At 31.8% G+C, this 13485-nt stretch overlaps 1 protein-coding gene and 1 long non-coding RNA gene across 6 annotated transcripts in view; one reads left to right on the top strand and one right to left on the bottom strand.

Annotated features, from left to right (window-relative positions):
* LOC105214949 (serine proteinase stubble) overlaps positions 1-13485 on the top strand; it is a 49152-nt gene that overhangs the window by 9743 nt on the left and 25924 nt on the right. For all 4 annotated transcript variants that reach the window (XM_054234366.1, XM_054234368.1, XM_054234367.1 and 1 more), the window contains one exon: positions 12603-13017. In XM_054234366.1, coding sequence (XP_054090341.1) covers positions 12603-13017 — 415 coding nt within the window. The remainder of the gene's footprint in view (positions 1-12602; positions 13018-13485) is intronic.
* Positions 7521-13485, bottom strand: part of LOC114804311 (uncharacterized) — a 152612-nt gene continuing 146647 nt past the window's right edge. For both annotated transcript variants that reach the window (XR_003752529.2, XR_008471925.1), the window contains one exon: positions 7521-8436. This is a non-coding gene — a long non-coding RNA (uncharacterized LOC114804311). The remainder of the gene's footprint in view (positions 8437-13485) is intronic.

Below are 13485 nucleotides of genomic sequence, written 5' to 3'. Positions count from 1 at the left end.
TCTCTGCAAACAGAATTCACACCAATTTTTATCCAACATTACTGCTGTTGTTGTTGTTGTTGTTAACATTACTGCTGAGAACATTACTGCTGTTGTTGTTGTTGTTGTTATAACAATTGAAATGGAAAGCATAAGTGTAGTTGTCATCGAGGTCAACTATGAGAAGATTTTTCTTAGTATATTGTGGGCCTATACAATAAATGATGAAATCGATTTATATCTTTCCCTCAGTCCTCATATTTCGTTAATATAATGTTTGCCATAGCTTTTGGCTAAATCTATCAGCAACAACGAAATATACATGAGACATTTTTGAACAAAAATTATGTAAGCTCAGAAAAAAAATTATTGAAATGGATCTACATCTTCCTCTAGCCCCCTACATACTAAATATAAAAAATTTCAGGGGCTTTGGATTAGTTTCCAAATCATTATTTCAGGTCTTATTCCAGCCTTCACATAACGAATATACTGATTTGAATATATCCGTTTCCAATATGGAAATATGTTTAACGAAATTAAGTATGAGTTGCGTCATTAAGTAAACCAAGAGTACATGCGTAGAAATACTTCAGCTTACAAACTTTTTAGTGAAGAATGATGTGCTTAGCTATATTTTAAAGGTACTAAATTTTGGTTTAACTCAGTCCTATTTACAAGTTAAAACACTTCCCTTTTCTTTACTAGGTTGCGTATTTTACTTTTATTTTCATTTCGTAATATTTTTGTTTTTTACCTTCTAACTCTACTTTCGCGACTACTAATTACTACTGTCTATTTTACATTTTTTTTTTTTACTTTTAAAAAATATTTTTCCGAACCACTTTTAGTCTTCCTAATTGCAATTCATTAAGCATATATCCCCAACAACCCCATTAGTTTAAGTCAAAGGCAAAAGAAAACATATTTTCCTACTGCCATTCACTCCAATTTAGTTATAATGATGCGTGAAATCCATCGTAGACGATGACACACCTATGAGAAGTTTACACACGCAGCACTCTACGGCGACAGCAGCCAACATGGCGTATGTGTAACACACGAGAGCTGCGACGCGACGTCACCAAACACAGCGCTGAACAAACGAAAAGCGATAAATGTTTATGTATGCAAATAGATCTCTATGCATGTGCTTGTGTTTGTGTGTGTTGGTGAGTAAGTGACCCAAATAGCGGTGTTTTCATTTATTTACGCTTCCATGAATTGCTAACTAAGTGGGTACAGAAATACTTGCTTAAACATATATACAAGTTTAAATATATATTTTTGTATAGCTCAAGTGACAAGTGTTTGTATGAGTTATGTATGTGTTATCCATATATATATTCATCACTTCACCGACTGCTCCAGCACGCACCCTAAAACATGCAAATTTTCCCATATAAATTAGTATCAGCAAGAAGAAACATATGCAACAACATATCGATTGGCAAGCAACATTCGTCTACAACAACAGCAAAACACATAGTAATTTAGCCAAACGCAAGCTAACGCTTAGAAGTGTGCCTGGCTGGCTAGCCACCGACTGCCGAGCTGTCAGAGAATTTGTGTTAATTTGCAAACATCAGTTGTTGTGTGGCTTGTGCTAATTTCTGGCGCAACAGCTGTCTTTCACCACAGACACAAATATATATGTTCACACACACAGTAGCATAGAAGGCAAATTCTTCGATTTCTACAATTTCGTTCGTTTTCTATGTCGCGTTCCAGAACGTGACCCAAATGCCAAAATGTGCAGACACTACTAGATATATCTATATATATAAACATTATATATGTAAGAGCAAAAACTACTATCAAATCAACTAAAACAACAACAAGAACAAAATAAAAATCAACATATAAACCAACAAATTTAAATTTAAGATGAAAGTGCTTGACTAATTTGGCGTTGAAACGCGATGATTAAGTGTTCGAATCAAAAGACTTAAGCGACAAACTCGATCTCTCATTTGATGCGCATAAATGGACTAATTCTTCTGTCGATTGTCGTTTCGTCTTCTGTTGCTTTTTGCATTTTTATAACCACAAATTGGTATGTTTATGTATGCAAGATGGTTGGTAACGCCACTTAAATTTTTAGTGTTTTAGCCTCAATTCAGCATTTCTGGTAATTACTTTCTCCGCTGCTTCTTGTTGTTCACACAGGCATTTTGGATTCGCGCTCGATTTTGATTCTTTTGTGATATTCGCAAATCTCTTTACTTTCACTCAGCTGAGATTTGGGTAATATTTTATAAGCTGCTGGGGTCGAATAAATTTTCAAATACACAATTTCAATGTCATACATACAAATATAGATATATAACTGAAAAATATTTTGAGTGGAAAGTGACGCAGTTCTACTAATACAGGACTTTATATTTAAGCATGGATTTTTGCACCACTCTGAGCATTTTTTAATATGTTAAGGGGCTATACCCATGTAATGTGTAAAGTGAATTTTTTTAAAAGAAGGTACTCGATCGATTGTTTCGAAGTTTTTTGAACATAATGAGCTAAATATTCAGCTATATTTTAAATTGTTTTTTTAACAAAAATATTGAAATATAACGGTGTTATATGCTGTGTTCGGAAGTGCCAAAAGAAAAGTTCCCTAACTGCTGACATGATTCCGGCCGAATGTGTTGCTGAAACAAAAAAATTCAAAAAGGTTATTAAAGTTAAATATATTTCCTATACAATGATCTACGATTTTTGATAAATATCAAACATTAACAAAATGACGTAGTTCTGAAAATAAAGTTGGTTTTTAGGTACAAAATGGTAATTTTTTTAATGCCAAATTGACCATTTTCAAACAATCAAAATGTTCGTAGGTACATTGTATAGAAAATATGTATATTCAAGACTTAATTTAAATTTGACGATCGTCGATGTATCGTTGAGTTATGATGTCAGCAATTTTGAGAAATGTTGTATCGAGAAAAACTTAAAAACTATTCCAGTTACGACCTTGCGGATTTCACGGGATATTTTTGAAAGTATAAAATATCGAATAAGCAAAAAATCGAGTTTTTGAAAGTGTCACACTGGTATAGCCCTTTAAAGTTAAAAGAAAATATTAAAATTTATGGAAAGGGTTGCCACATGTACTTCAATAAAAAGTTGTAAGTTATATAATAATAAATTAAATGAATAAAAATCAAGGTGACTTTTTAAACAAAAAACAAAATTTAATGGAGTTGCACTGAATTCGGAATAAAAATTATCTAAGAATGATCATAAAAGCAATTTTGAAAATTAGTCTAAAAATATAGTTTAGTATACATAACTGAACTCATTAGTTTTTATATATATACATACATAACGGGGTTGCCACTAAGACACAATTTTTGGATAAAAATAAATAACTATAAAATAAGTTGATTTTTTGAAAAATATTAATTCAAAAAAAGTACTGTTATAGAATCTTAAATACAAACTTTGTCTACCAAAGTTGCCACCTGGACAAAAATAGTTAAAAAATCGAAAATAAGAGTTGTATATTTGTATTCGTTAGGTGCTTTTCTAAAAATTAGTTGAAAAAATATCACAACGAAATTTTTGAAGTTCAAACAATGTTGCCACCTTCAGCAAAATTATTAAAAGTAGTTAATCAAAAATTAATAAAAATAAAATATTAATTGTTTTTGATTGAAGTTATTTCCAAGAAAATGGTTTCAAAATAAAATCTTAAGCTTAAATATTAATTAAACAGGGTTACCAACATTTTTAATTTTTTTTTTCAAGTTTAAAAGAAATTAATAGAAAATTAAAGAGTAGGATTCTTATGATAAATAGAAATGCCACCTATTTCGATGAATCAAAAACATATTAGATAATTTATGAAAAAAAAAATTAGAAATTAGATTAAAATTATTTGTATAGAAAATTAAAAAAATTCCACCAATCCCATACTGCTGATAACTAAAATAATGAACACATTTAGATAAATATTAAAAAAAATGAGTTGCCAAAGAATATAATACAGAAATTAAAAAAAATTGCTAGAAAGCTTTGCATATGTTTAAATTGATATGCAATATGAAAATCGCGTATTAAAAATATATATAAAAAAAAATTGTTGATTCCATCTATTATATATTCTAGTTGACAAAATCAGCTTAAGTCAACTTAAGTTATTGGCGAAAATATTTTGTTATTTTTGCTAACTTATTCGAGACTCGAATCAGTGTTCCAACATAAACAATACCTAGGAATCAGAAGCTTAAAATTACTATAAAGAAGAGAAAAAAGAATATAGCAGAATTTTTACTATGAAACAAAACATCTACTCTTGCTGAAGTAGACTGGAGCTATTTTGATAAATCAGCACAACACTAAGAACTTTTCCATTTCCACTCCAAAAAAAAAAACGTTGAGATTTATGATTTTAAAGCATTTTCTAATGAAAGATAAATAATTATGTAGTTATGGATATGCGATATGTTAGATTTCGTCACTCAAAACAAAGAATTTTTCAAAATCTCAGCTCATAAAAATACGCTATAATTAACTAGAAGCTATTATAAATACATCTCCCAGCAAAATGGGTGTACCTTAATTGCCGAAACGCTATGAAAATTACACACAGCCACAATTTTCACTAAAGACCAGCAGACAGAACTAAATAAACTAACCAGTCAAACTAACGAGGAACATCACAACAACTACCAACTAAATGCCAACGGATGCCACTGCTAACGCCGACAAGCAAGCTGAATTCTTACAAACATCTTTAAAGAGTATTGAGTAGAAGATCTGCAACAAAGACGAATGTTGACAATGCGGCAGAGCAAAAGAAGCGAACAAGCAGCAAGTATGTGTGAGTTTATGGCAAGAAACCGTAAGCACGACAGTTGAATGGAAATCTGAAATGACCAGAAGGCAGAGTAGCACAACAACAACAACAAAAGGCAACAAAAAACGATGGCAGCGGCGACTCATTTCCGTTGCAATTGTTCTACAAATGAGAATAAGAAGAAAAAAGACGCGACAACAACAACTACAAAAGCAAAAAGAAGAACGCTACAACAACAACAGCTAGCAGATGATTAGTGAGTTGAAGAAGCAGCGGTTTGCGATTGCAACAATAACAACAACAGCTCGCATTAAAGCGGTAGCACAAAAGTCATCGCGTTGGCCACAGCATTAATGGCTAACAGCAGCATCAGTTGACAATGTCAATGACCGTATTACGCAAGTGGCTTTCACAATGGCAACAACAACAACAACAATAACAGCACACACACCTACCGGAGAATACATATGTGCACACAGCTGTACAGTGGAAAAAACACGTGCAACGTAATAAGTACGGTTTGGCCGCCGCGGCTGCTTGATGGTTGCTGCTGCTTCTGGTGGAAGAAGTTTGCGGCAAAAGAAATCCTATATGCACGGCACAAAAGTTCTTTTGCTCTTTGTCACATTCGCGTTTTTATTGTTTTTTTTTCACTCGGTCAGTCAGCACTGTATTGCTGCCTTACAAGCCGCAGCATCTCGAATTCAGTTACATCCACAGTACAATTGCGGTTGTTGTGCTTTTGAACAAAAACAACAAAAAAAACTAAAAATAACATGTTCTAGTTATACTTGTGTGTGTTTGTGTTGAAAGAAGTGGTCACAGCTGCACAGCTTGTTTGAAAGAATTGAAGAAAACTGCGTAAAGACATGCCGGTTTAATTACGAAACATTTTCAAATCGAACGAATGAAGAAAATCATCAATGAAAATCTAAAGCCGTTTGTTGTTGTTTTTATGGAGTTAAGATGAGGGAAAAGCGGTGGGCTTTTAACGGAAATACTGTTAACATAATTACTATGCATGCAATAACAATAAGTTATATATAATAAAGTGTGAGATAAGAATAAAAATGTAGACTAAAGCGTTACTTTGAGGTCGAAGCGGGATTCTTGCATAGTTATAATATATTTAGATACAAAAAATGCATATCATTATGAATGATTAACATTTACATAACGTGTTTAGAACTGTATCACAGATCACATATAAAATAGAAAAAAATGTACTCTTTTCACACAATTTCTCATATTTAGTGTTTGGTGAGTGGGAAGTGATATTCTAATATTTTAGAATTATTATTGAATTTTAAAATTTTATGGTTGAATCAGTTTTTTTGTATACTATCGATAACATATCGATAAAAATTTTTTTTATTTTCGAAGATCAAAATTGTACCCTTCAAAGCATCTGCCATATAAGCTTGACCGAAAAGTTTTATACACCATTGAATTAGGAGAAAAATGTAGATTAAAATCAGTTTTTTAAAAAGTCCTTCGAATCCATATATTTCGATTTTGGAGGCTTGATTCGAAAATCTGAGAAAAAAAATAGTTTGGTCCAATACCGAGAAACAAAATATTTTTTGGTATAGTGTAATGAAAGGTAAACATATATGGCTCACTTCAGGAACACTACATAAAAAAAGGTTTAATCTCGAATTGACGGTAAATCAAGGGTGTTGAACCGAAATTTCTGAAAGCTGCTATTAAGGCAGTAGTCTGCTTTACATGCTTCAAAAAATCGATTATTTTGTTTTGTTTTAAATCGCTTCCAAAACTATCCAAGAATATGTCTCTAAAATTCCAGAGGCCAATTCGACATATTTTCGAAGCTAGAGCAGTTCTAGTGGCCGAGCGTCGAGCAGGGCTCAGGCAGACTTTAAAGCGCGTTTTTTCGAGTTTTCGAGAAAAAAAAAACCAAAGTGATCTAGCTTCAGTATTAAATTATCTTTTATTTGAACTAAAAAAGTTGGACAAAAGTATTATTTAAACTACTTGTTTTGCAACTTAAAGTCAATTTTTTTTTTCTTAAAAAAGTGATTTTTTTTTTCAAACTTCGAAAAATTTTGGAATTTTATAACTTCTTCGGTATTTTTTTAGTTCATAAAGAAAAAAAAACTTATAAATATAAAAAAAAATGGTTCGACTGTTTCAGATGCATGGTTCACGACCTCCATCACCGGCACCGATTTACAAATGCAGACTCCAGGCGCTCCAGAAAAAAACCTTCAAACTTGAAAAAATTTCAATATTTTTTAATAATAAATATTGACTTTTAAGCCTTAAATATAGCACACTATCGTCTTAAAATTCCGTTTACCGAAATCATTTCCTTCCCTTTCAAAAAAAAAATGCTAAAAAACGCATTTTTCCGGCTTCTAAAGCAGACTACTGCCTTAAACCAGCAGACAAAGTTATAGATTGAAACTAAACCTTCTGAAAAACAACCATGGAAAATAAATGGAAATAGATTCTTTAAATAAGCTCACTTTGCCGACATACTCCAGTTGAATTCGTCAACGAGAATAAGGAGCAATTTGAAAGCACTCAGACTCTTATAGAAATCAATAGTAGCAATGTTGTTACAATACTCTCTACCAATAAATACAAGAGCTGAAAGCCTCTGCAACTAGTGCTCCTTAAATTTTGTATAATAATAATTGTATTATTATTTTTCATTTAATAAATAAATAAAAATAAAATAAATACAAATATAAAATTATATTGGAGAGCACAATACTGCAGTTTAACGAAGAAGAGATTTATAATATTGATAGTATACGAAGTTTAAAAAACAATAAAAAAAATTATGAAGACGTTACATAATTGAGACCCTGTCTGGTTGCTAAGAGTAACTTTTGATGTGCCACTAACCACAATTGTTTACTTCAATACATTGTTTACTTCAATATCAAATTTGATGTCTAATAAATAGAAGGTCTTCTTTGTAATTATATATCTTTATCTGTATTTAAAAAAATCAGTAATGCTACTCGACGGTAGTTGTCGCTGTGATTATTGAGAAAATGGCAATCAGCTGTTGAAACTTACCAAATTCTTATGAAAAGCTCAAACAATAATACATACAGCTGATCGAATATCGAGTATCCGGCAGTGCGAAGAACAAAAACTGACTTCTCAATTAAAATTTTAATTGATCAATTAATTTAGCTGTGCGAAAAGGCCATTAAGAACGAGTTCTAAAACTAATCGCCTTAACCATCGAAATAATCTTTGAATTCTTATAGAATGCATTTTAGAAAATTCAAGTCCCTATTAACACCCTAAAAATGTGGATAACAAATGGAAACCTTCAGTTACTTAATAACTCTAATAACCAAGCTTCAATGTTGTGGGATGGTCTGATCGACTATGCTTGTGGTATTATATCTTATCATAATAGAAGTGATATTTGAAGATTATTAAATTTTTTATGTTAAAAAAATACATACTGCTATCATATGTTGAAATAGTAAATATATAGTAGAATGCAGCACTCACCAATTTAAATATTCTGCAGCGTCTTCCCAGGAACTCGAGATATTCTTACACTATACACTTTTCAAATTTGTATGCGAATTATTTTTTTCACTTAACACATTCACTTTTTCACTAATGCACTTATTTTTCTCATTACTATGACACTGGATTTTCTGAAAAAAAACTAAAAAATAGGGAATTTATTATAGAAATTGATATAGACTAATATATATTAAAATATTTTATTTATTATTAAAAAAATTAAATATTTTTCTGCTTGAATTTTAAAAAAACATGGAAATCTAGAAATGCAAATTAACAATATTATATAATTATATATATATATATATGTGAACAACTATATATGTAACAACATATATGTAAACAACTCGCTTCGTCCATCCGAATCAACTAAAAACTGAAAATTGATTTTTTGACACCTAAGCCCCCTTTCCGTAGACCAGGTCACAAATAAATACCTTACAAAATATAAATTTAATAGAAATTCTTAAAAAAAGCAAAAATTAAAAAAAAAATTAATAAATATTTTCCACACTTCTATTTCATTACAATTTACATGGAGGTCATTTAGGTAAGTTAACCACCAAATTGGTTTTGACCCAAAAGCGCTTGCCTTAACCTATAAGCCAAAGACCACCCTAACAACATTAAAAGAACAGTTAACATGCAATTATATAACAAACGACTTCAAAAAGTCGCTCGAAAATTAATAAAATCAACATAAGTCGATTTTCAACAAACAAAAAAAAAAAAAACGAATTTCCTTCTACACGCTAAAACCTAATCGGCACTAAAAACCGGCCATAAATAACAGACGAAAATATTCAAAAGAGCACAAAAACTTTCTTTTACACAACCAAATAGGGTGACACATTTTTGCCAAATGCATAAACAATGGCGGCGGCGTGTAGAAGCACATGACACACTTGCATGTGGTATTCGAAAAAAGCAACAACAATAGTAACAAAAAGAAGAAGAAGTGTTGTAAGCTGAACAAACTAAAATGAGAGAAAAAAGAAAACGTTCAATTTGAATGGTGAAGGTAGGAAGGTGTGTGTGTGTTGACCAGACTAGGCAGACAGCCAAGAAACGCTAAAGAAAGGTATATAATTTATACAGTTACACAAAAGTGTACGTGTGTTGGTGTCTGTATTGGCTGATGACTCAAGTGTTAGTTGTTGTAAGGTGTTGCAGTCGGAGTGCTAAAACACTTTTGATTTTCGATTTTCGAAGTGTGAACTTCCAAAGATGCGTCAGAGTTTTATAATGAGTACAGAAAACAACAACAACAATTACAGTAAACATACGGACGTATATATATGTTTGTATATAAAAATCTCAAAAAAAAATATTTTTACTGCTAAATCCGCCGTAGCTAATGGCATGAAAATGCTTATAAACAATTAAATTTTTTTTCGAAAATTTCACTCTTCAAAAAATCATCAAACAAATATACATACAAACACATTTTGTCATACCTCATTTATTTGCTAATTTTCGTTCCATAAATACCAGCACTTAAATGTCTGCAAATTCCTTTTTCATGAGCAAACAAAATTTACAGAATGTCTTATGGCAAACAGCAACAACAACTACAACAAAACAATGCAAAAATATGCCCGGCATTGCTTCCGTGATTTCGCCACAAAACATGCCGGCCGACGATATTCGCATTAACGCCAATAACTTTCACCTACTCGCAGCGAGTCAGAGTACAATACATACACACAGAGAGTCTTAAACACATTAATGTTATAAATATTTGTATATTTCCACGCCTGATTGCGTCAATTTGCGTTGATTTTTGGGAAGCTCTCGCAAGAATTTGCTAAAAAAGACAAACATTTCTTAAAAATATTTAAGATTTTAGCGAAATTTCACCGGTGTCAGCTCGTACAGTGGCGCTGGTGGGCGTTAATTTATAAATATATAAGTATAGTTTGCGAAGCGAAAGTAATGAATTCATTCTGAAGAGGTTGGGACTAGCAAACCAAATGTGAGGGTATTCAATATTTACTAGCTAAAAATTTTAACTTCTTATAAAAGGTGTAAAACTTAATACAAGCTCAGTAAAAGTGAGTTTATTCATAAACTCGAGTTTATTGGAATTTTGGTATTTAATATAAAACAGCAACTGAAGATCGTTTCTTAAACAATGCAATGAACTTCCTTGAGATTTTTTCATAAACCCAAAAAACCTTTAACTCGAGTTTAACGTTTCCGCAACTGAAACTCATATTTTCTTAAACACTGCAATGATCAGCTATTTTGATAAACATAAAACCCAAAACTCGAGTTTAACGTTCGCGTAATGTAAAATCAGAGTTTATTAAACCCTGCATAGATATCATTTAGAATTATTCATAAACTCAAAGCCGTAAATTCGAGTTTAAGATTTGCCCAGCGTTAACTCTCTATTCCTTAAACATTGTAATTAGATCACTTGAGTGTTTTTTATAAACACAAAGCATTAAACTCGAGTTTAACTACGCACAACGTAAACTCACAGTTTCTTAAACACTGTAATGAGAACACTTGAGAGTTATTCATAAACTCAAAGAAGTGATTTCGAGTTTAACATTTGCCCAGCGTTAAGTTTCTACTTCATAAACACTGAAATAAGATCAGTTGAAAATTATTCATGAACACAAGACATTAAACTCGAGTTTAACTTTTGAGCACGTTAAATTCTGATTTTCTTAAACACTGCAATGATTTCAGTTCATAGTTATTCATAAACACCAAACTTATAACTCGAGTTAAATGTTCGTATGACTTAAACTCACGATTTCTTAAACATTGTAATAGGATCTCTCAAGAATTCTTCATAAACTTAAAACTTTAAACTCGAGTTTAACGTACGCGCAACGTTAAAACACAGTCAATGACGCATATAACACCTTTCAGCAATTGTTAAGAAATCGATTATAGCAGATTCATGAAAAGAAGTATCATATTTATCCAATTAATGCTAGATGGATATAGAAATCGAATTAAAAGTCTCTTCATCTTTGAGACAAACTCGGAAAGCTAGAGACTGCTTTCTAATTTCTTCTAGTTCCTAGTTCTACTTCTAGTTTCTTTTGTCATCATTTGGTTCACTGGGAATCCACTAACAACTACCAAACAAATCTTATCTTCCCTCATCTACGACAAGTAAACAATTTGTGCCACTACAGATTACCGGCACCGCTGCTGCTGCCAGTGTTATTGTTGTTGCTGTTATCGTGATCTTGTCGTTCCCACTAGCACAGTGCCAGTTAAGTCAACGGCGACAGGCATAATGAGGCCAACGCTTGCCGACTGACACCAGCTGTAGCACGAGCACGACCTATGACGGCAGTCAGCAGCTACAAACAGTGCCGGCGAGCAAATATTTTGCATTTGTTTCTCATTTATATATATAAAGTTTATTTGTTGTTTTATTTATTTTGTGCCAATATTAGGTCAGAATGAAAGTTTTTTGCATTTTGCGCAGCACTTTGGTGCTTATTAGCATTTTATTGTTGGAAAAAAATTAATTCCCCCTCAGCTGAAGTGGTGTGCGCTTTTTTAATGTCATTAGCAACTTTCGCTTTTCGCACGGGAACAAAACATCGGCGCGCTATTGGCGTGTGTGTATTTTAAGGCGTGTTCCATTCTTGGAGGTTTTTATGTAGAGATTTTGCTTTCAATTTCTGTTACTTTCTCCCGTTTTTGATTGTCTTATATTTGTTTGGGTTTTATAGAGATTTCTTATTTTTATTTGGAAGTTTTTTTTTTGAAAGTTTGATAATAAAAAACATAAATTGTCATGTTTTGAAAAAAAAAAATTAAAAAAAAAAGTTTAAAAAAAAATATTTTAATATTTTTAACAATAACAGTGAATTAATTACAACAATTCAAACAATAAATAATTCTTTAAAATAAAAATAAAAATTAAACAGAAAAATTCTCATATTTTTTATAAAAAAATTAATTTTTATTAAAATTCTAATTATTTAAATTCAGAATACAGTGAGAATTTAAAACAATCATTCAAATTAAATTAATCAGCCCTTCATTAAAACGTAAGAAATATCCAAAGAAATAATTACGGGTTAAAAAATTTAAATTATATTTTTGCAATTTTTGATTTTTTTTTTTTTTTGACAATTTTTAGAGCACCACACATCCAAATAACGGTACAGGAACACTTCTATAAAAATTATACGAATAACTCATCACTAAGATTAATCCTATATAATTTTTACATTTTTTATTTATTAAAAACTGCAATTTATCTTAAAATACAACAATAATTTTAAACACACTTCCTACTTCTACTCCACTCTTCCAGATGGGCACAATACGTCAAATAAAACCGGCCTCATTTCCACCGCCTGCCTGCGACGCAACTACCCATGCCACAGCAGCCACCGCAACGAGAACGTCAAACAGGAATTCCACTTCAAGCATGTCAAGTAAATATAGTGCAAATAATGCAAACAAAATGCATCAAGCAGCAACAGCAACAACAACAGAAATGTTGAAAACAGCAACAAATACACCAAGCAATGCAACACAGCAGAAACAACAAGACAACAAACACCTGCATCCCAACAACTACAACAACAATACAAACGCATGGCAAACGTTAAAAGCGGTTGCCGCATCACTGCTGCCGCTGCTCGCATTTCTGCTGCTGCTCAGCGACAGTGCAACACCAACACAGGCGACGCCCGTCTTTGTCGACAATCCAAGCTTAGCACAGTGTGAGTACAAAAATAAATAGAAATTCTCTTATCTGCTCGCACATATGATTCAACGAAGAATAGGGCTAAACTGAAAAACTGGGTGAACAAACTTTTCGAAATTCCACAAATGTTTAACGCAAGATAAAAGCCAACGAAGTTCAAGTTATTTATATATATGCATATATATTTCAATTCTTAGATTATCTTTGAGAAAAGTTAAAAGAGTGTTAAAAGAAAAAACTCGTTTTCTAGCAATTAAAAAGCTCCGGTTTACTTGCATCTCTACAGCCAGCGTTTTAGATGCCAATGAACCGCCTCTTCCGCTGCTAAAGGCATACTTAGTTTTATTATTGTAGTAAATATAAATATATAGAGCAGATAATATGGGTAAATAAATGCAATAATTATATTTGAGCAATAAAAGGCAGGCAACTAACCGACTACTCAGCTAGAGGTCCGACGCTTTCTTCGTCAGTCTACCAACTC

The sequence above is a fragment of the Zeugodacus cucurbitae genome, chromosome 6 (genome assembly GCF_028554725.1).
Source record: "Zeugodacus cucurbitae isolate PBARC_wt_2022May chromosome 6, idZeuCucr1.2, whole genome shotgun sequence".
Classification (NCBI taxonomy): Eukaryota; Metazoa; Arthropoda; class Insecta; order Diptera; family Tephritidae; genus Zeugodacus; species Zeugodacus cucurbitae.
The sequence above is the reverse complement of the archived record's forward strand: the minus strand, read 5'-3'. Positions and strand labels throughout refer to the sequence as shown.